This window comes from Lasioglossum baleicum, chromosome 19 (assembly GCF_051020765.1).
Source record: "Lasioglossum baleicum chromosome 19, iyLasBale1, whole genome shotgun sequence".
NCBI lineage: Eukaryota > Metazoa > Arthropoda > Insecta > Hymenoptera > Halictidae > Lasioglossum > Lasioglossum baleicum.
Window position 1 is genome coordinate 294,081 of NC_134947.1, and position 22,897 is coordinate 316,977.

General features: G+C 46.3%; 3 protein-coding genes across 4 annotated transcripts in view; 1 reads left to right on the forward strand and 2 right to left on the reverse strand.

Moving 5' to 3' along the window:
* The window catches only part of LOC143218516 (uncharacterized), a 43,738-nt gene that overhangs the window by 10,625 nt on the left and 10,216 nt on the right, over nucleotides 1-22,897 (forward strand). The gene's annotated exons all lie outside the window — the stretch shown is intronic.
* Nucleotides 2,826-9,051, reverse strand: LOC143218545 (uncharacterized). The gene is made up of 6 exons (XM_076443774.1): nucleotides 8,787-9,051; nucleotides 8,610-8,738; nucleotides 4,326-8,565; nucleotides 3,989-4,141; nucleotides 3,291-3,486; nucleotides 2,826-2,897 (listed from the first exon to the last, which is right to left on the reverse strand). Exons 1-6 carry the CDS (start codon nucleotides 9,049-9,051, stop codon nucleotides 2,826-2,828), a joined length of 5,055 nt encoding a protein of 1,684 aa, XP_076299889.1.
* LOC143218521 (uncharacterized) lies at nucleotides 21,342-22,406 on the reverse strand. The gene has a single exon (XM_076443745.1). The coding sequence runs from the start codon at nucleotides 21,869-21,871 to the stop codon at nucleotides 21,485-21,487; it is 387 nt and encodes a 128-aa protein (XP_076299860.1). The 5' UTR covers nucleotides 21,872-22,406; the 3' UTR covers nucleotides 21,342-21,484.

The window sequence follows — 22,897 nt, forward strand, 5'->3', positions numbered from 1 at the left end:
GCCATTGTGCCCGCTCGACATTGCGAGCGATGATCAACATGGCAGCGTCGTCCGCGTATCCAACCAGGTCAACCCCCTCGGGCATTTGGATCCTCAGGAGACCATCGTAGGTAATATTCCATATGTCAGGTCCGGAGATCGAGCCCTGGGCCGCCCCCGAGGTGATCTCCTTTCTTGCCGGGCCGTCCTCGGTGGTATAGGTGATGGAGCGGTTCCTCAGATAGTCGTCGAACAATCTGAGGAGGTACTTGGGTACCTTGAAATCCCGCTCCATGGCAGTTAGGACATCGCTCCACCTCACCGAATTAAAAGCATTTTTCACGTCAAGCGTGACCAGCAGACACACGGGGCGGGTGTAGTGATTTCCCCTTTCCGCGCTCCTGGCGGCATTCACCACCTCCTGAATGGCGTGGATGGTGGATCTCCCTCTTCTAAAGCCGTATTGCTTTTCGGAGAGATCTCCCGCAGCTTGAACTGCCGCGTGGAGTCGAGGTCGTATTAGTCCCTCCAGGAGCTTCCCCGGTGTTGGTGGGCCCTGGCTGGCACGGCATCCCGCACACGGAACATGATGTACTGGTGATGGAACGGTGATCGCTAGCTGTGTAGTCCTCAATCACCCGCCAGTCCTGCACCCGTGCAGTCAAGTTTTCCGTAGCCAGGGAGATATCGATGATGGTTTGGCGATAGCCTGGCCTCCGGAAGGTAGAGACCGACCCAGTGTTTAACACCACCAGGCCGAGTCTGGACGCCATATCCATGACATCCCCACCCCGGGAATCAGGCCAGGCTTCTCCCCACTCGAGAGCTTTGGCGTTGAAATCCCCAGCCACTATCAGCTCGCCCTCCATGTTGCGGCACGCGTCTTCCAGGCCCTGGAGGTTGGCCCGGAAGTCTCCAATTCTTTCATTTGGGGTGAGGTACACACTGACGTATGTCACGTCCTTGGCCCTCGCCCAAACGAAACCGCTGCCGGATCCATGGGATGCGACATTGACTCGTCGCAAATCCGGGATCCATATTGCGGCCGTGCCAAGCGCGTCAGCGTGCCATCCTGGCCCGACCTCGTCCCGGTATTGCTCGCTCACAAGGACGATGTCTGCATTGAGCTCAAGGCGGATCTGAGTTAGGAGGCACTGCGCTGCCCTGCACCTGTTCAGATTACACTGAATCACTCCAACCGATACCATTGATCTCGCCATTGATTACGGCCTCGCTTCAGCCAGCGCTTTACGGAAAGCGTCGCAGCCCCCCGAGCCAGGTATATGTCTCCGAGCGTCAGGCTTCCCCGGTTCCTCATCGCAGAGATAGCACAGAGGGTCGCCAACGCAGACCTGCGACTTATGGCCCTCTTTGCCGCACTTAAAGCAGGCCTTGCTGCGATCCGGGCCTTTGCAGCTGTGGCTCTGGTGGCCAAAGCCCAGGCACCTAAAGCACCTGGGAACCACCACGCGCCTTCGGATGCGACAATTAATCCACCCGATCTTAATACGCGCGGCGCCCAGCAACTTCGTGGCGGCCACCTCGTCCACAAAGGCTATTGCCGCTCTCTGCTCCCGCCCGTTTGGCCTGGTCAGGGTCACCTGCAGGTGCCCGGAGTATTCGCCCAGGGTCCGAGTCAGAGCCTCCTGTACCTCCTCTTTTGTGGTGTAACTGTCCAGATCTCTTATCTCCAGGCTAGCTCTGGGGATAAGTTCCCGGACAGTGCTGTCTGCTCCAACGGTCTTCTTCAAGGCTTCCGAGAAGGTCGTGCGGGCGCCTACCGTGGTCTTTTTTAGTTCCACGAGCACATCTCCCGTCCTCGTGCGTCGTACGGATCGTATGTCGACGCCGCTCTCCTCGGGCTTAACGGTTTGGCGGACTTTCCCGAGTATGTCCGCATACGTCTTCCCGCTTGTCGGTTTAAGGATAATCGCTTCGGGGCGGGGTTTTCTCTTAGCAACCCGCCGCTCCTTATCATCTTTAGAAGGTACAGTAGCCCTATTTTTCAAGAGTTCTTCTTCCTTCTTTTCTTTCTTCGCTTTCTTCCTCTTCTTTCCCTTCCTCTCTACCTTAGTCCACTCCTTTGGACTGGGTCCCTCTTTTTTCTTTTTGGACTCAAGGTGTGTCGTGGAGAGAGGGGAAGTGGCACCCCTCTTTTTTTCCCGTCCCATCCTGTGGCGTGTTTGCTTGAGCGAGTCGCGCCTCGGTTGTTGTCTCTAATGGGCCTCTAGCTGCTGCCTGGCCTAGTTGTACTAGGCGTCTGATGGCGGAAAGGCTCTTCTTTCTAAAAAATCGGCAGCTGTCAAGAACCTCGAACAGCTTAGGTAGGCCGTCTTTAATGGTCCTTGAGATGTTGGGCTGCTTTGTAAGTGCTCCCGTCATCTCCCGTATGAGACTCATCATCACCTCGTGCCTCTGCTCCGCTTTCTCTTCCGCCTCGGCGATTTCTTGCCAGACGGCGGTAAAGCCGTCGGTTGGCTCAGCCTCGCTAATACCTGCCTGTCGCTCTGTCCCCTCGATTAAGGGAGTCCGTGTGGGATCCTGTGCAGTGGGTCCTAGCCCTGTTGGCGCATCCCCACCCAAGATCCCTACATCGGAGTTTCCTCCATCTTTGCCAGGCGTATCCCGATCTGGAAGATGCCGCGATCTCCCCGGGGACGGGTTAGATGGCGGAGTCCTTTGGAGCATCGAGCTCTTCGCGAACACCTGCGATTCCCCCACTACATCCATGTTTTAGTTGTTTTTGCGTTTATTCATGTCTATATCAGTGTAAATCCTTACGACGGTTCGCACCGCTATGGGACCCCTACCGCAGTAGGGGTGCTATCCCCGCCGGAGTTTTTACCCTAGTTACGCCACGCCAAAGCCGAGAAGCGGTTTATCAGCTGGCCAAGCCTATTGACGTGGAAAAAATGACTCTACAAAAAATTAAAATAAGATGTTAAAGGTTTAACGTCACCCCTATCGAAGGGAGGCACCGGATCCGAGCCGGATATTCCCCCAACTTCAGGCTAGACGGTGCGCTGGTTTGCCCCCCAGCGCTCAGGGTATGAAGAAATACTGGCCAGGTAATCCTCCACCCCTGCGCCCGAATTCACGGCTTCAACCCCCGAATAGGCTCCAGTCAGCTGAGGGTAGCGGTTTCTCCACGTTAAACATGTAAGTGTTGCCACATACAGAGGTCAGGTACAGACATATCCCTCAGCCCCGGTCGGGAGGCTACTACTCCTCCCTTGGATAGTCTACGGGGAATATCCACCGCGAACCGGCCGCAGCCACATTTATACATACATTCACACATACATTCATACCGTACCCAGGAACGCTGGGGACTGTAAACCAGGCAGCGCTCCGGAGTACACCCCTCGCTCCGTTAGCACACGCCGAAACGTGTCCCAGGGTCCGCCACGAGGAGGTGGAGTGAGAGGATTTAGACCTTGGACATCCCTCGAATAGAGAGAACGGACCGACAGTGGATCTGAATCGCCACTGTAGGCGCCCAAGATCCTAGGACCCCAATAATAATAATAATAATAATAATAATAATAATAATAATAATAATAATAATAATAATAATGATAACGATAACGATAACGATAACGATAACGATAACGATAACGATAACGATAACGATAACGATAACGATAACGATAACGATAACGATAACGATAACGATAACGATAACGATAACGATAACGATAACGATAACGATAACGATAACGATAACGATAACGATAACGATAACGATAACGATAACGATAACGATAACGATAACGATAACGATAACGATAACGATAACGATAACGATAACGATAACGATAACGATAACGATAACGATAACGATAACGATAACGATAACGATAACGATAATGATAACGATAATGATAATGATAAGGACTAGCTTTCCCCGCCACGCGTTGCTGTGGCTCAGAATTTTTTTAATTTATGTTTTTACCTGTCACGGATGTGACATTTATATGTTTTATTATTATTATTTTATTATTCATACATCAGTGTTTTCGCAAACGTGCCACATTCACATAACTTGAAGTAAGCAGTTAGCGTTGTAGTTGTCCAGTGGAAAAAGTCGTCAAAACTTTTGAAGGAATGGACTTTTTCGTATGCTGATTTCTCATAAACGTCTGGTTCAAACCCCAGCTTTCTACGTTTAACCGTTATCGATTGATGCCGTCACAAACAGACAGACAAACACGGTTTTAGCTTTCTATGTTTAGTCGTTCTCAATTGATCCTTTTACAAACATACAGACAGACACGATCTTATGAAAGTAATAGTTTGAAAGGTTGATATACATGTCATAAAATTTAATTAAAGCCTTAACCTACTGCAATGCTTCTTGATACACGACATTCTTGACGGTCCTATTGGAAGTGCAAATGAATAGGTGAGAAGGGCTGGTAACTCGAGAACAGGCGACGTAAAATTGTCCGTGAGAGAAACAATCCGACCTAACATCTATCCCGGCAATCTGCAACGTCTGTCCCTGAGCTTTATTAATGGTCATTGCGAAGCAAACGCTAATCGGAAACTGAATTCTTTTAAATTGAAAGGGGAAGTTGGTTGGGATGATTGGGATCCTAGGAATAAAGACCATTTCACCCTTGCCACTACCTGTCAGAATCATAGCATGAATGACATGGCGGTGAAGGGCCTTAATTAACAATCTCGTGCCGTTACAAAGCTTGGGGGGGTTCAAGTTCCTCATCAACATTACAGGGACACCAATTTTAACTTTAAGAATATGAGCGGGAAGCCCGGGAACAGCTATTGACTCTAGGAACTCTGTAGGGTATTGAACAGACTCATCTGCAGTTACTGTACTGTTCAAAGACCTGTAGTGCATTTCTTCAGCTTCAAACATATCGAGCACTGCCGAGGTGATCGAGGTGGCCTGATCATTCGTTAGTGTTAGGATGGCTCTGTTACAGAGCCACTGCTCAGACTGATTAGATATGTTAGCAGCATCAGGGTACACTCGGGAGATCAGGTCTTCAATTGTTGACACAACATTACAGAGCTGGGGTGACAGTGTCACATTGTCATCGCTGCCGATAGTGCCATCTCCTATTCTGAGTAGGAGAGAAGAGAAGCTGGCACTCTCCTCGCTGCCGCCAAGTTGAACTCTCATGTTGGTGGTGAGAGTTACTTTTTCGATGGCAGGCCAAAGGGTGGACTGTTTCAAACATGCATTAACTTCGTCGGCGCGGGTACCTCGGTAAACGACTGGCAAGATTTGTTGGAAATCTCCAGAAAACAAAGTGGTGATACTTCCCATGACAGTATTCGTAGATCTAATGTCCCTAATAGTGCGGTCCACAGCCTCGATTGCCTTCTTATTGGCCATGGTACACTCGTCCCAGACAATTAGATGGCAGTCTTGAATCACCTTAGCCAGGTCACTGTTTCTGGAGATATTACAGATTGGGGTCTCGCTCCTATCTAAGTCTATAGGGATTTTAAAAGTCGAGTGGGCTGTCCGACCTCCAGGAAGTAGAGTAGCTGCAATCCCAGAGGATGCTACAGCTAACGCTATCTTTCCTGAACTCCTAACTTTAGCCAGGAGGACACGAATCAAAAATGATTTCCCGGTACCTCCTGGAGCATCCAGGAAAATTATTTTGCCGCGAGAATTATCTACACTATCACAAACAAAATTGAATATTGTTTTCTGGTTGACAGTGAGTTGGTTTTCACGGGTCAGGTCACTTGCCAGTTCTACAGGGTCGTGGTTGGCCTCTCTATAGTATTGAAGGTTTGGTTCGATACTTAAATTTTCAGGAGATGGCATGGAGTAATGAGAGAGAGGCTGGCCTCCATTGGATTGGACAGCCTCTTCTAACAGTGCTAAGCCCCTATCATAGCAGTGTTCCTCAACATCATGGGAAGACGTGTCTACAGACCTCCTTCGCCAGTCCCTAAACACATCCTCACAAAGACTTCTTTTAAATTGGTGCCAGAGTTCAAGAGGGTCTGAGGGACTACAGAAAATTAAAATGATGGCAAACAGTTCTCTCAGCTTTCTGGGGCTATCAGAGACTGCTGCCTCTGTCAGAGTTTGATGCCATTGCTCATCATCCTCTAACAGGCCTAGACTTCGACAGGCAGCCTGATAGGTTGGCTGGACCACGCCATTAATTGTCTTTAGGCTGGCGAATGAAGTGGGGCCTCGGATATTGTACAATAGCATCCTAAGGTGGAAACACTCTGTGTTATTGGGGTGGATGGTGAAAACTCGCCCAATAACATGCTCTTTCTTTACTCCTGGATGTCCTTCCACGGGTGTGCCCTGCTTTCTACGACAGAACTCTCCTCTTTGTCGGTTGAAAGTGTAGTACGAAGGAACTTCCTCGTACAGGAGTGTACTGGCAAAGGCGTCCTTTGTACACACCTTAAAGAAGGCCAGCAATGTGGTGTTTTTAGGGTTTTCCAGCCTTTCCTGAAGGTTTTCAGGCTGGAAGTAAACCCTCTGGCCACTCTCCAAGTGAATATCCAAGCGGATCACTGGAGGAAATCTCTCGTGGATGTGAAATGAGAGAATACGCCACACAGCCTCGGAGGTGCTAATGTATCTTCCGCTCTGATAAGTCGTGATCTCGTCCCTATTGTTCCTAACACCAAAGGTAGCCTGGTCACTACCTTTGTTCACATATTTGCAAATGTATTTTATGGACTGGACGCTGCTACAAAACTCTACATTAATATGGGCTTTTAAAGTTCTCGAAAGGACAGGGGAATAGGGAACTACCCAGGAATTGTCTACGATAATATCACGGCCACCGTACCTAAGTGTCGCAATAAACCCGCCCTGAGCGGGAGACCTTCGCTTGTAGGTAGGATAGCCATCATCTCCAGTGATGGTTTCCCTCACGAATGCTCTGGGGTACTTCTTGCTACACCGACCTTCTCTCATACACGGTGACAGCAAGTTGAGAAAACCACAGGGCCCATGAACCATGTGGTTTTTAACAACACTGTAGAGTTCTGGGTCCTGTGCAGGGTCGGGAAACTCAGCTCGGATCACGTCATCGATCTGAGCTGGCCTGATCTTTTCTCTCAGCCAGAGAAGAATGTGGGCATGGGGGAGGCCTCTCTTCTGCCACTCAACCGAGTACATGTAGCAGGAAGCAGCTCCAAATAACTGATTTTTTGTTAGTAAATTAATCAGGACTTTGAGTTTCAGGTTAAAGACCCGAGATACTACATCATGTCGATCTTGGGGGCCTTGACCTGGCAGAAGTTCTCTTACTATTTCACCCCACCGTGGATTGGTAGTAAAAGTAATAAATAGATCAGGTCTCCCGTATTTGCGCACGTAGCAGAAGGCGTCCTGGGTACGTTGGTGCATGTACCTAGGGCCTCCTGTGAAGGTAGAAGGCAAGATTACCAACTGGCCCATATTTTGCGGGTCCTCATCCGTGCCCAAGGCATCTCGGAGGTGAATATAACTTTCCATCCTCAGTCTTGTCTGATTAGTTCTAAGATACGTCAGTCGCTCGGTCTCTATCTTGGCATACATATCTACCCAAAACTGATTAGTGAGTTGCCTATAATAGATTAGGGGATTAAACTCATTTTGACGGATCATCATCCTATACGCATAAAATTGGAGGGCCGATGTTTTCTTGCGGTCGTTTTCCTCGCCAGTGGTGGGGTCAACTTGGAAAATCAAGAAGTTGTAGCCGTCCTCCCCTCTGGGAAACATAAGAGGGTACTGGAGAGCGTCATAGGAGCGGTGGGTCTCTGATATTCTCCTCAGCTCACCACCCCTGCCACTGATGATAATATCACGACAGCTACACTCCTGGTTGACCAGCAACACCGCTACCTCGTTAGTAGTGGGTTCGTTATACCGACCCCTGTGTTCCCCCCGAGGACGTCTATCAGCTTGAATAACTAATTGCAAATCCGGAATTGCTCCGGCAGGGAGGGTATCAACGGCGGACTTAAAACTCTGAACATAAGAATTGCTGTTGTGTAGCATTTCTTGAAGTTCCCTGAGCAAGGCAATGTTCATATTGGTAAAATTACCTGCTCGTTGCTCAGCCTGAGAGAGATAATCTGCAATGAAGTACAATTGCAGACATTTCGGTTGAATTTCATTTTCGGAAGGCAAGAGGAATCCGATTAAATGATAAACTTGCCCTTGGACTTTAAAAGTAGGCATGAAGTTACCCTCGGATATAACATTTGCTCCAAATGAGGTCATTTGAAATGCAGAGTTATATGAATGTACTTTTTTGAAGAAATGACGCGATTCAGGCCTATCACCGGTCAATAAAGAATTAAGTGGCTCTGGAGGCGACTGAATTAGGGGCAATCTGACCTTGCCAGAACTACAACACATTCCAACAGTCTCTCCCTTCCACTTCAAAGCATTGCAAAAGACACACACGCGTTCCATTCGTCCAATATCAGACTCCACGTGATAATTAATTAATGGATTATATTGAAATCCACCCATGTCTTTTCTTATCCACGGCAGCAGAGCAAGTCCCTCCGGTTGTTGTCCAGCGCCCAATAGACCAGGTTGGTGTCCTTCATTTGGTCTTCTTTCTTGCACCAACACTGCCTCATCACTTCTTCGAGTCGTATGTCTGAGGCGGTCTAACTCCAGACGAACTTCCCTTTGTGTAGAACTTTCTCTACTCCGTGAAGCCGAATGCCGCGCTCTATCAGAGGTGAAACGTAGCTCACGCTCAGCCTCCGATTCAGTAGCTCGCGATCTTGAAAGTCGAGCTCTATTAGAAGCTAAGCGTTCGTTACGTTGAGTTTCTGATTCTCGGAACCTGAGAGTAGATTGTATTTCTCTCGTATCTCTCCGGCGTTGTTGACGTTGGAGATCGGTCTCGTTTTCTCGAACACACCTGACTTTAGCGGCATTGTGCGATCTCCTTCCAAGATTCGGTCGCTTGCGAGATGGCATGCGTTCGTTACGTTGAGTTTCTGATTCTCGGAACCTGAGAGTAGATTGTATTTCTCTCGTATCTCTCCGGCGTTGTTGACGTTCGAGATCGGTCTCGTTTTCTCGAACACACCTAACTTTAGCGGCATTGTGCGATCTCCTTCCAAGATTCGGTCGCTTGCGAGATGGCATAGTGCAAACGATTAAAGATAAAAAAGGATAAAAAAGGAAAAAAGATGCAATAAAGAAATAAAAAAGAGATAAAAAATAGGTAAAGATGGGGTAGAATGAGTAGAAAGGGAAAAAAGGGTAGAAAAGGGTTAAAAAGGGTAATAAGGGTAAAAAAAGTAAAAGGGGCAAAAAGGGGTAAGAAACAAAAATTAAATATTGAATGCAGTTGAATACAGTCAATAAGCAAAGCGGTATTCCAAAAAGGTAGACTTTTCTTCACGAAATGCGCAGAAGAAAATTTGTTTTTAATCTTCCAAGCTACCCATATTAATACCACCCAATGCAACACTTTGCTTGCGAGAAACTCGGCCATCTGGCGGTGGCCGCGGTAGCTGGCGCCGCGTGGTCTCTCTCTCTCTCTCTCTCTCTCTCTCTCTCTCTCTCTCTCTCTCTCTCTCTCTCTCTCTGGAAGGTTTTAGAGCAAACCGCATTCGAAAAAGTCCATTCGATCAAAAGTTATAAGCAGAAATGTGCCGAAAAGATAATAAAATCGTGTCTGTCTGCATGTTTGTAACGGCATCACTTGAGAACGGCTCAAAGTAGAAAGCTGGGGTTTGGACCGTTAAACGCGGCTTTGCCACGGGAAGGTTTAAGAGCAAAGAGCATTCGAAAAAGTCCATTCGATCAAAAGCTATAAGCAGAAATGTGCCGAAAAGAGAGCGAAAAAGTTGACTTTTTTCACTAATTACGTCACAACTTTTGAACCAATAGACTTTTTTGAATGCGGTTTGTTCCTAAACCTTCCCGAAGAAACGCCGCGTTTAACGGTCCAAACCCCAGCTTTCTACGTTGAGCCGTTCTCAAGTGTTGCCGTTACAAACATACAGACAGACACGATTTTATTATATACTAGCTTTCCCCCGCCACGCGTTGCTGTGGCAGAGTATTTTTTAAAAGCATGTACATACTTGCTGAACGTGTTTGTGATAATCTATTTTTTTTTCGGTCTAACTCTGTCTCCCTCTCACTCTCTCTCCCTCTCTCCGACTCTCTCTCTCACTCTCTCTCTCCGACACTCTCTCTTACTATCCCTCTCTCTGACTCTCACTCTATCTCTCTCTGTCTCTGGAAGGTTGCAGAGCATACCGCATTCGAAAATGTCCATTCGATCAAAAGTTATAAGAAGAAACGTGCCCTCTCTCTCTCTTTATCTCCCTCTCTCTATCTCCCTCTCTGACTCTCTCTCTCTATCTTTGTCTCCGTCTCTGGAAGGTTTTAGAGCAAACCGCATTCGAAAAACTCCATTCGATCAAAAGTTATAAGCAGAAATGTGCCGAAATGATAATAAAATCGTGTCTGTCTGTATGTTTGTAACGGCATCACTTGAGAACGGCTCAACGTAGAAAGCTGGGGTTTGGACCGTTAAACGCGGCTTTGCCACGGGAAGGTTTAAGAGCAAAGAGTATTCGAAAAAGTCCATTTGATCAAAAGTTATAAGCAGAAACGTGCCCAAAAGAGAGCGAAAAAGTTGACTTTTTTCACTAATTACGTCACAACTTTTGAACCAATAGACTTTTTTGAATGCGGTTTGTTCCTAAACCTTCCCGAAGAAACGCCGCGTCTAACGGTCCAAACCCCAGCTTTCTACGTTGAGCCATTCTCAAGTGATGCCGTTACATACATACAGACAGACACGATTTTATTATATATATATATATATAGATAGAGACGACGACGACGACGACGACGACGACGACGACGATAATGACGACGACGACGATAATGACGACGACGACGATAATGTCGACGACGACGACGACGACGATGATGATAATAATAATAATTTGCTTTATTTCAGCCTTACAGCTAAGAAATGCGACTTGGTTTACTATAACCTATCTGTACAAAACTATCTTATTTCACACATGCGATCCATACCTTCTCCCATTCATTTCTATGTCGCACACATTCCTACCCTGTCCTACTCTTTTAGTATACTAATTAACACTAACCTTACTTATTGCCTCTCTCCCCATTCCCTATTCCATAACTTTTTCATTTTTGGTTTATTCTCTTTGGTTTATTTGTGCACTACTTTTCTCTTTTTTTCCTCAACTTCTCTAACCACTCTTCAACCTTTCTGTCTTTTTTCCCGCTCATTACATCCTCGAGCCTGATCTTTACCCCCATTATCCTGCAATCCCTTGTCAAATGCTCTAGGTTTCATACCTGTCTCCACATATGTCTCATCCTCTTGCGTCTTCCTCCAGCCAGTATCTGTTCCAATTCTCTGAATTCCCGCATCTTACTCGCGCTATGAGCTTATGACTGTCCCCTCTACCCTCCCTGCTCAGATAATCTGGCAACATTCCTATTTTTATGTGTTTATATCTTCCATTGTATTTGGACTGCTCTATCCTTGTATACTGTTCTTGCAGTTGTATTTCTCTGTCTCTACCCTTTAACCTCTCCGTTATCTCTCTCTCTTGCCTTCTCAACTCTTCCACCCCTGCTTGACTCCAACCGTTTCTCTTTAGATATTCCTCCCTTTCTTTTCCGCTTTCGCCCTGCACAATACCAGATTCCTTTTCCTTCAGACATTCGTTGACTAACTTTCTCCCGCCGTTTTTTCTTACTCCTTCTATCTACTTCCAGGCCCTCATTCCAGTCTCTATTCTGAGCATTGCTCTATTTGTCTTTTCCAGCACCAAATATCCTGGGGTACGTACGTCCAGACCTAGAGCCCACTTCAGATACTTCAGCTGTATCCTTTCTACTTCTACTCTTTCCTTAAAGCCCCATAGTTCCACCCCGTATAGTAGTACCCCCAATACCAACCTGTCAAACAAAAACATTCTCATTCGAAAATCGTTCTTGAATTTTCTTTCACCGATTCCCCATACTTGAGCTAAGACCACACTCGCTCTCTTTATCCTTTCCTTTATATGTCCTGCTATCTTTCCGTTGCTTTCAAACTTTATTCCTAAATATACGAATTCTTTGACTTCCTCCACTGCTTCCCCCTTCCACTCCCATCCAGCTTTTTTCACTTTTCCTCTCCCCCTTTTAAAATCATTATCTTCGACTTCTCCGCGTTTAACGTCAACTCCTTTCTGTCCAGGTACCTTTCCAGTCTCTTCATCATACATTTCAGGTCTTCTTCGTTACTTGTCACCGCTACTACGTCGTCTGCATAGGCTAATGACCAGAATCTTACCTTTCCTACTCTTATTCCTCCAACCAGTCCTTTCCTAAACTCTTCCTCCATGTCTGCCAGATATATAGTGAACAGGGTCGGACTGAGCGGGCAACCCTGTCTAAGCCCCTCCTCCGTCCTGACCACCTTCAACGTTTCCTCATATATCTCTTTTACTCTTTCAATTAGTCCTTTTCTTACCCCGCGCTCCTCCATAGTTTCCCACATCTTTCTCCTTTTCACCGTATCGAAGGCTGCTTTAAGGTCCACGAACATGGCGTAAACCTTACCTTTCTTCTCTTTAAGCTCCCTCTCCACTACGTGCTGCAGGATGTATGCATTATCTCTTTTAAATATGCTTCAACCCCTCTCTTTGGTTCCTCCTTCCCTACTCTCAACCCTCTTATAACTACCTTGTTTTTCCTATCCCTCCTATCTTGTTCCGCCATTTTCCTCCTAATTTTCTTTATTACTTTCCATGTTGCGCCGTTCTCATTTTCTGCTTTACCTCCCTCTCCCTGCTTTGCCCTTTTCTCTATTCTCTCTTCAACCTTTTGTAGGACTTCCCCCATGAATTCTATCTTTTCTTTCTCCCTTCTCTGTCTTTCCTCTCTCTCCTGTTCCTCCCATTTCCTCCTCATTTCCTCCATTGTCAAACATATTTCCTCTTCCTTCTTTCTCCAACGGTCTTCCATTGTTTCTATTCTATCGGCCAAGCCCTTTATCTCCTTCTTGATTTCTTTTTCCAGTCCTTCTCTTCCTTTTATTATTTCACTTTTTAGGCTCTCCATTCTTGTCACTAATATATCCACCAATCCTTGCATCTGTTCCCCCTCCCATTTTCCTACTTCCTTCTGTGGTGTTTTCTTCAAGTCTGTCTTTTTTGGTGCCTGTCTCTCCCCGCTAACTTCCTTTTCTGTCTCTTCTTGTTTTTCGCTCCCCCATAAATCCGTTATCTTTCTGTCATTAAGACTATCTATTTTCCTTTTCTCTGTTTTCTGCTTCTCCTCTATCTTGTCTCCTAACCTCTTTTCCCTTTCTGGCACCTCCCCCCTTTCCCCATCTTTCTTTACCTCTCCTACCATAACTTCCATCTCTTCTTTCTCTCTCTTTTCTTTTACCGCTTTACTTCCACAGAAGTTCGCAAATCTAGTAACAAAACAGATTTCTACCTTATCCTCACCTGTCGCTGCCTTCTTTACCGGCCAGCCCACTCCCGCTTTCTCGTGACTTAACCTCACTTCCCTTCTCCAATTTACTATCGCTCTAAATTCGCTTCCCTGCCTATTACACTTGTCCCTTCTTTCTCATAGTGGCGAATCACCCTCTGAAACACGCCCGACCTAACACCTACCTATCCAGACAAGATTTGTTCTTACTTTGCTTGCCGAATTTTCGACCTATCTCACATTCCTTTCACACTCATGCACGCCCTCTAACCAAGTCCACAATGAGGCTTACAATATGAAATTTCCGCTCCAACACCTCGTCAACTGCAAAGTACGGGACTTCCATCTCAAGGAGCATCTCTCTCCCTCCTCTTGCTCTGACAATGTCAACCTCATTTCTCTCTCGAAAATCCAGGGAGTAGCCAAGAGCCTAAAACGCCGTAAGGCATGTGGATACGACGGATTCACTCCTAGCCTAATAATTAAGGCTCCTCGTAATGCTTTTGTGCAACTGTATTATATTTTCAAAGCTTGCATTCAACTAGCTTACTTTCCAACCGCTTGGAAAACAGCGAAAGTCATTCCCATTCCAAAACCAGGTAAAAATCACAAATTTCCTGCCAGCTTCAGGCCTATCAGTTTACTGCCCATATTATCCAAATTATTTGAAAAAATTGTCTATCAATTGCTCAACGCCCACATTGTTGAGAACAACATCATCATCGACTCTCAGTTTGGCTTTCACAACAAACACTCAACTATCCATCAGTTGGTCCGCACTAAGCAGTTTCACGTTCATCACATAAATATCAATCGCTTTTCTGGCATGATTCTCCTAGACCTCAATAAGGCCTTTGATTCTGTCTGGCACAAGTTGTGCCGCACAACAGACTAATAGCTACAATGATCGACCTCAATTTCCATCCGAGATTGATCAAATTACTCCATCTTTATCTTGAAGGACGAACATTTTTCGTCCAAATTGGAAATAAGAAATCCAATCCATCCGTTATCAAAGCAGGAGTTCCTCAGGGTTCGGGGCTAGCCCCCTTACTCTTCTTGTTGTATATCAATGATATTCCACAATCTCCAAGTACCACTCTAGCTTTATCTGCTGATGACACCGCAATTCTTGCTGCTTCGCTTCGTCTTCACCATCTTATCAAGATACTTCAACACCATCTTGACACATTGAATTTCTTCTTCCAAAACTGGAAACTTAAACTCAACAGCGACAAGATGCAAGCAATTCTATTTACCAGAAAGCGGAAACATCTGAAGAGTGATCTTCTCCCCGTAACAATTAACAACGATAGAATCGAATGGCAAAAGGAGGTTCAATATCTAGGGGTCAAGCTAGACTCCAAACTAACCTGGGGTCCTGCTGTGTTAGACAGAAAAAAGGCTATAGCAGCCCTGGCAGCATCCACTGTTCGCATTGGAAACAAATCGAAACTAAAAACGCACCAAAACTGCTTATTTACAATACCTGTATTCGTTAAGTAATTACGTATGGAGTTCATCTCTGGCACACAGCTGCCAAGACTCACCTCCTTTCCTTGCAACGCATCCAAAGCAAGGCCATTAAAATAATTCTTGATCTTCCAATGGACCATTCCACTTCTGACATTCACGTGAAATCGAACATGCCTCTGCTTGAAAAGGTTTTTCACACGCTCGTCTCTAACTACGGGCCAGTGAACCATCACAACCCTCTGATTCGGAATACTTTAACCTTTAGTAGGTATCTCCTTCCCTACAATCCAAAAATTCGCTTCCCACTTGACCTCCGGTCTGACCCTTCTGAGAATATATCTAACGATACCCCTGGTACCTCGACAACCGCACCTGCGCCAGCTCTTCGCCACCCAACTGGAGGACTTCTCCAGCTCATCGACCACCTGGACCACCTGTAAATCATCTTGCAGGGTTCTCCCCCACCTGCGAGTGCTGAGGGAGTGTTGACGGAGTGCAGAAAACAACTTTTTACATCCAACTCAACTAACTGAATTTCACACCAAAGGCGATCATAATCGCCAAACCTCATGTTGCCCAGCAATAATGTCAATAAGTTTTTTGAAAATTTTCTTATCTCTTACACTTAGCTATCGCTAACCCCACCCTCTCAAAATGTTTAATCAAATCACTTATCATGTCTGAAGGATAGGGAGCACTCTGCTCCAGGAGCCCTCAAATGCCCTTTCATGATCAAACCACAGGCTCGCCTGTTTAAAAAAAAAAAATTCTCACCGGAGAGCAGATCAGATAGATGTACAACCACGGTACAGTGCGGATCGAAGAATATAGTGGAGTCAAGCGGCCGGAACCTCGTACATACCCCTGTTACGGGAACAAATCGGAAACACGTCGTCCGTAAGTCACACGGTGTCGCCTCCGCGCGCGTATCCGCAAATCCTCGGACAGGAACCCATTAAAGTCGCCCGCGTAGTGTATTTATTCCTATCGCGTACAATCACTCACTCAGCCTAATATTAACTTCAAGCTCTCCACTCCTCATCCTGGGGTCCGAAAACCCCCATCCTCACTCGGACCCTGGTCCACTAAAAAGAACCCAAGAGATGATGGGAAACCATATCACCTGAAAAACCACGGAAAACCAGACATCCTTTCCGACTCTAAATCAATAAAAATCATGTCCAACCCAATACCTCAAAACAATATAACAAAAATCAATCCTCAAATTCCCACCTCCAATAGATATGGAATCTTCCAACGATTCATTCAGGATGAAGACCCACCCCCAATATCCAACCAAACCAACTCCTACACCCCACCTGCCCAATCAAATACAAATTCAAATTCAACTCCAAACAATACTGCCCCAAAAACTATAAAACCTCCCCCCATCTACCACCACAACTCCAACGTAAACTACCCCTCCTTCCTCTCCATGCTCCAAACCATATACTCCAATAATGTTCACACCAAATACTCTAATGGAAAATTAAAAATCCAATTCAACCTCTTAGAACACTTCACGCAATTCAAACAAGACTGCTTTCAAAACAACCTACACATCCACACTTACTCCCTTCCCACCGAAAAAACCCTCGCAGTTGTCCTAAAAGGAATCCCACACTTCTCCGCACAAGAAATACTCAATGAAATAACCAAACAAGGTTTTCATCCCGCTCATTGCAAAGAAATTCCCACTCCTGCTAAATACCCAATCTATAAAATCACCTTCCTTCCCGGAACTACCCTAACTCAAGTAAAATCCATTAGATTTATTAACTCGGTAAGAGCCTACTGGGAAAAATACGACTCCAAGAAGCCAATAATTCAATGCTTCCACTGCCAAGCACACAGACACACCTTAGCAAACCAGGCCATACCGATGCCTGAAGTGCAGCCAGGACCACGACACCCGCACCTGCTCCAAAACCAGGGACACCCCCGCAACCTGTGCCAACTGCAAAGGAAATCACCCAGCAAATTACAGCCAGTGCCCACCGCTCATCAATTTCCTATCCAAAAAGGAAAACAGAAAACTACAACACCTCTCTTCCTCCAACAAAATTACCAACACTCCACACCTCCAAGAAAATAAAAATTTAACACCAACCTCATTCCCCACTCTACCCCCTAGGAACTCCCCACTATCCAACACATTCTCCCATCCTCTGCCACAACTCACATATGCTCAAGCCACCAAGACTATCACCCCCTCTCCTACCCCACCCCAACAAGACTCAGTCACCGATACAATACACTCCCTCAATGCCTCAGAGGAACTACACACTATCCTCAACATACTAGATTTAATCCAAAAACACTACCTTCCCTGCACAAACACAATAGATAAAGTAAAAGCCATAATCCTTATCGTCCAAACCCTCGACTCAAAATGAATTTGAAAGCACCACTCAACCTCAACTCCAGGATATCGAAGCGATTCTCCTAAAAACAAAAACAAACCCTCCAATAACAATAGGCTCCCTTTACTCACCTCCAAACAAAAAGATCCTACCCCACGACCTCTCCGCTCTCCTACGTTCAAACTTCCACTACCTTCTAGGCGGTGACCTCAACGTCAAACATCAGCTCTGCAACAACTCCTCCAGAAACCAAAAAGGAGTAGCTCTCAAAAACCATATCGAAAATTCCCAAACCTACATTATTCACCCCAAATCCCACACTCACCATCAACCAAAATGTAAACCCTCCACCATTGATATCTTCCTCACTAACCTCCCATATACCTCCAAATGCTACACTACTCAAGACCTCCCCTCCAACCACCTACCAGTCATCCTGGAAATCAACCTAAAAAATCCCAAAAACCACTACGCAATAACCCCTTCAACAGATTGGGAAAAATACAGAACCCTCTGTAACAAACACCCACTCCAATCCTCCCTCACCTCCCCTAAACAAATAGACCAACAAATCCAACTCCTCACCAATACCATGAACCATGCCTACAGAAAAGCCACTACCTGGCACCACCAAACCCCCGATCCAAAAATCCAAAACAACACCATCATCTCTCTAATCCAAGAAAGAAACAAAATCCGCAGAAAATACCAAAAAAAAACCAAAAACCCCTAGTACAAACTCCTTAGAAATCTCCTCACTGGAAAAATTAACCAGGAAATAGCAAACTCCAAAAACCTCCTATGGAAAAAGAAATTACAATCCTTAAAAATCGAAGACAACTCCTTCTGGAAAACCTATCAAACCCTAAAACCTAAAAACCCCAAAATCCCACCCCTACTAGACACACATAAAAACGAAGCTACCACAGACTATCAAAAAGCAGAACTTCTAGCCGACACATTCCAAGAAGTTCATAACAACTCAGCTTCCCTCACCTCCAATCTCCAACCCCAGATTGACAACTATCTCCTAAAGAGATATCCATCCTCTATCCATCTATCCTATCTATCTCCATCAAACCAGCAAAATAACCTAACCCCATTCCTAGTCAGGGACATCATTCAAAAACTCCCCAACAAAACCCCAGGCTCTGACCAAATTACCTCCCCGAAAATCAAAAACAGTCCCAAAAAGATCATCCTCCAACTATACTATATTTACAGACAATCCCTACAATTAAACTGTTCCCCCATAACTTGGAAATCAGCAAAAGTAATCCCCATCAAAAAACCTAACAAAAACAAAACAGACCCTTCCAGTTACAGACCAATCAGCCTACTCAGTCTCCTAGGAAAAATACTAGAAAAGATAATCCTCATACAAATGAACAACCAGCTCGAACAAATACAACAAAAACAGACCGACAGGCATGGTGCTCCTTGACCTACCGAAAGCATTCGACTCAGTTTGGCAATACGGCCTCCTGTACAAACCAGACCAAATCAAACTCCCTCCCAACCTCATAGCCATAATCCACAGTTACCTCACAGACAGAACATTCCAAGTTGCAGTCAACGGCACCTCCTCTCAACCCAAAGAAGTCAAAGCCGGAGTTCCCCAAGGCTCTCAAATAGCACCCCTACTCTTCAACATATATATCAACGACATCCCAAAACACCCCAAAACAAACCTGGCCATATATGCAGATGACACTGCAATATACTCCTCCTCCTGGAATCTACGCATGCAGCACTACACCTCCAAAACCACCTCAATATCCTATCAAAATACTTCCAAGACTGGAAACTTCTTTGGTAATGGAATAACTGACATTTGTGATTTACTAGCGATTGTAACCGCTGCACCACTGTCTACTTCGAATGTTATTGACTTATCGTTTACCTGCAGTTTCGTAAAAAATTTTTCGCGGTATTCCGCTTGTTCTCGCTGTGATGCTTCTTTACTGACTTCTGTATGCAGGATTTCCTCTATGTAGTTTGTATAACCTTTGCTTTTAAAGCATACTGATTGAATATGGCCCCGAATCCCGCAAGCAGTACATCTCACTTTTCGGTTTATAGTACATTTAGTTGCTAAATGTCCTTTGCCGCATCTGAAACAATAGATATTTTTACTCTCGAACGGTTTTGTATTCTTATTATTATTTTGGTTATTTGACTGTGTAGTTTGATGTATAGAACGTGTGTTGTGCGTCGTCCTCGCCGTCTGTTTTGATTGGTTAGTTGAAGGACGCTTCTGGAATTTCCTTGCTGTATCGGCAACTTGTATCGTTGCCGTCGATCCACGTAGTTGGTCTGTGTCTTTTTCAGACATTTCCATACTCGTTGCTAACACTATGGCCTTGTCGAAGGTTAGATCTTTTGTTTCGAGTAACCTTGATTGTATCCTCGTGCTCGTAAGTCCGAAAACCACCTGGTTTCGTAGTGCTGTCTTTAAGTAAGCACCAAAGTTGCAATTTATGCTTAATTTTTGCCGATCCGCCACATACTGCAATATACTTTGTAACGTTGCCCGTATTCGACCGGCTTGTTGACCGGCGGAAACGGTCAACCCCGAGAATTTACAGCCGCTGAGGACGGGCCGTGCGCTGCCGCGCGGACACGGTCCTCTCGGGACAAAGGTTATTGACGAGAAGAGTCGAATCGGACGCTAAGGATTGTTCGGGCGCCAGGTACTCGGAAGTACCGCACTAAGAAACACGAAAGTCTCGTGTTCGAGGACGTCGAACACGAGCTGCGACTCTTCTCGCGATCACGAACGGACTTCGACGACACGGACTGCCAGGAGTTCGGACACAGGGAATAATGGGTACAGCCCTCGCGGCAGGACGGATCTCGCAGGTCGGAAATGACTCGAAACAATTAGGGCTCGAATGAATTTATTCGTTGTCAGAGGATAAATTACAGAAGGGCGGCCACGTGGCCGCAACCCGGGAGCCCGCGCCCCTTGTACATTTGTGCGATGGTTCGTCGATCGCGGAGCGCGTGATTCGAGACTTCTCGATTCTAGAAAGTACGGTACGACGGTACAATGCACGTCTCAACGGAGACGGGATTCGCGAAACGCTGATGTTCGGCGTAGTCTCGACGGACCGGCGCGCGATTGCCGAGCGCGATGGACGCTACTTTACCGAATTCGCTGTTCCCGAAATTATCCTTTCTCGACGCGGCTCCTAGAGGAAGACTTCCGACTACTCGAAGGGGAAAGACTGTTCACGAAGGCTCAAAGCGTCTCAGAGAGTACGCGAGCACCAAAGCACGAGGCCCAGGGCCTCGGCTATCACCAATGGTTCGAGGACGATGCGCACTCGCCTCGTCCTCGCACTAAATATCGAGCCAACCCGAAATGCGAACGAGGATCACTTAGTCGACTTACCGTGCTGTGTTCAGTTACTCGTAGTTCTGCACTGGGCCGGAACTCTGGGCCTTCGCTCGGGAATCGTCCTCGGAATTAGTCGCGAAGAACCACCCGCGACGCGTACTAAGTTCTCTTCGACGGAACTCGGAAAATATGCGCAGCAGCGAAATTGCGGAAACTCGACTTTACTGTTCAATGACCAGCGCGACAGTGATCCTGCGTCGCATCGACGGAGCGCTTCGATTCTCGATCTCCCCACTCCTTTCGTCTTGCCGAAATTCCCTATGGGCGCACCCGCAACGCGACTACCCTAGTCGCAGGATCGACCTATCAGAACGGGTCGTTGGACCCACGACCTATCAAATCGCCAATGACCGATCGTCGAAGACGATCGGCGAGGATGAGTCCTCTGAGGCGCTCCTCCGCACCACCCTTGCCGGGGCCGACTGTAGGAGGGTGAGACGCCGGCTGGACCACCAATATGCCGATGTTATGTCGTTGCAGCCCCATCGTCCTGGCACGTCGTCTCCGAGTTGACGGGCTCGTGTGCATCGGTGCCTTTTGCCACTTCTCCGGATCCGGAATGGTTCTTGTTGGCGGCCAATATTTCGTCGTCGGGTGATCCTCTGGTGCGGGGCGCCTTGTCGGTATTTGTTGCTTCCTAGGCACGCTCCCGAGAGTAGTTGCTCTCGGTGCGTGCAACAGATGGCATTAGAAGCGATCTTCGATTTCGATCTCTTCCTCAAGGAGTGCTCCAAGCTGCGGGTGGTTCTTGCATTCACTAACGGTCGGTCCGGTTCACTCCCGATACGGTTCTATGACCGTTTATTAAACGGAGAAGTGACGTCGCAGTCTTGCAACGTCACAACTTTCACCCTCTCTTTGCCGCCGTTGGTGAAACCGGAAATTTTCGGCGACTTCTAGTGGCGCCGGAGCGTAGAATTCTCCTAGCTTCTGAATTAAGCTTTCGTATGTGGACTCGTACGGATCACTGGGCGCACATTTGTTGCTGATCATATCGAAAGCTGTGGCGCCAATGTAGTGTAATAAATAGGGAACTTCGTCTTCTTTTTGTATTTTGAAGACTTTGAAAGCCCCTTCCAGGCGTTTTACCCATCTTTTCCAATTTATCGATGGTCCATCCGGTTCAATGTTGAACGTGGCTTGTACGCTTGGACACACTAGAGGCGCGGCTTGTACACATGGTTTCGCCATTTTAAATACGTAATAATTCAGTATGTATGTAATGTATGTAATGGATATTCTCGTTGAAATGTACTTTCAACGAAAATCTTTGCGGTGTGGCGTGTGTAGTAATGTAAATCTATTTCTCTATGTAGCGTATCGTAAGATTTCAACGTGCCTGTAGGCCACGTGGCGTGCGCGATTTAGCTACTGCGTAGTCTGTATGGTACGTACGTATTCTTTCCAGGATATTCCGTCTATCCCATCCTCGTCGCCATTCTTCTTGTTATGTATAGAACAAGACACTTCTTTGGTAACGGAATAACTGACATATATTTCACAATTATTGTTCGTCTTTACATTTACACTGCTTGTATTTCGCACGCACATTTGTATGTCGTTCGTATTGGGAGCTAATGCGTAAACTGACTACAAACGCGTTTCGGATCCCGGTGTTCCTAATTGTATAGATTCGTACACGCTCCTACTTTTCGGTGACGCCGACCAGAGCGCGATCTAGATGCGGTTGTTGTTTATCTAACAGAAAACAAAACCCAAACCATAATCTTCCACACCTCCCCCAAAAACCCTCTCCCTCCCCCAAAAAACCTCTCCCTCCCCCAATCTATATCAACTTCACTCAAATCCCTTGGTCCAAACACGTTATTTACCTGGGACTCACCCTCGACAACAGACTAAACTGGGCAAAAGCAACAGAAAACAGAATAAAAAAAACCTACCCAGTAATCCACTAACGGATCAAATTAAAAGAACATTATACCTAGCCTGTGCCAGATCAGCACTCCTATACGGACACCAAATCTGGGCAACCGCAGCCAAAACCCACCTCCAAAACATCCAAAGAATACAAAATAAATTCCTTAGAATCATTCTAGCAGCCGATAACGACACTCAACAGACACTCTCTACGAAACACTCAAACTACCGACTATTCATAAATACATAATAACCAAAACCCCATTATAGCCAAAGTAGGAAACTATAACCCAGACGAAATACTCTCACGTCACAGAAGAAATAGTTACACCCCCAGAA

Bases quoted from the DNA above. Each gene is read 5' to 3' on its own strand.
- LOC143218545 (XM_076443774.1), bottom strand. From the start codon at position 9,051: ATGCCGCTAAAGTTAGGTGTGTTCGAGAAAACGAGACCGATCTCGAAC. The intron at 8,739-8,786 runs GTTCCGAGAATC...AGCTTCTAATAG, and splicing joins GAAATACAATCTACTCTCAG to AGCTCGACTTTCAAGATCGC. The intron at 4,142-4,325 runs GTAGGTTAAGGC...GGTTAAACGTAG, and splicing joins GTGTATCAAGAAGCATTGCA to AAAGCTGGGGTTTGAACCAG.
- LOC143218521 (XM_076443745.1), bottom strand. From the start codon at position 21,871: ATGGCGAAACCATGTGTACAAGCCGCGCCTCTAGTGTGTCCAAGCGTA.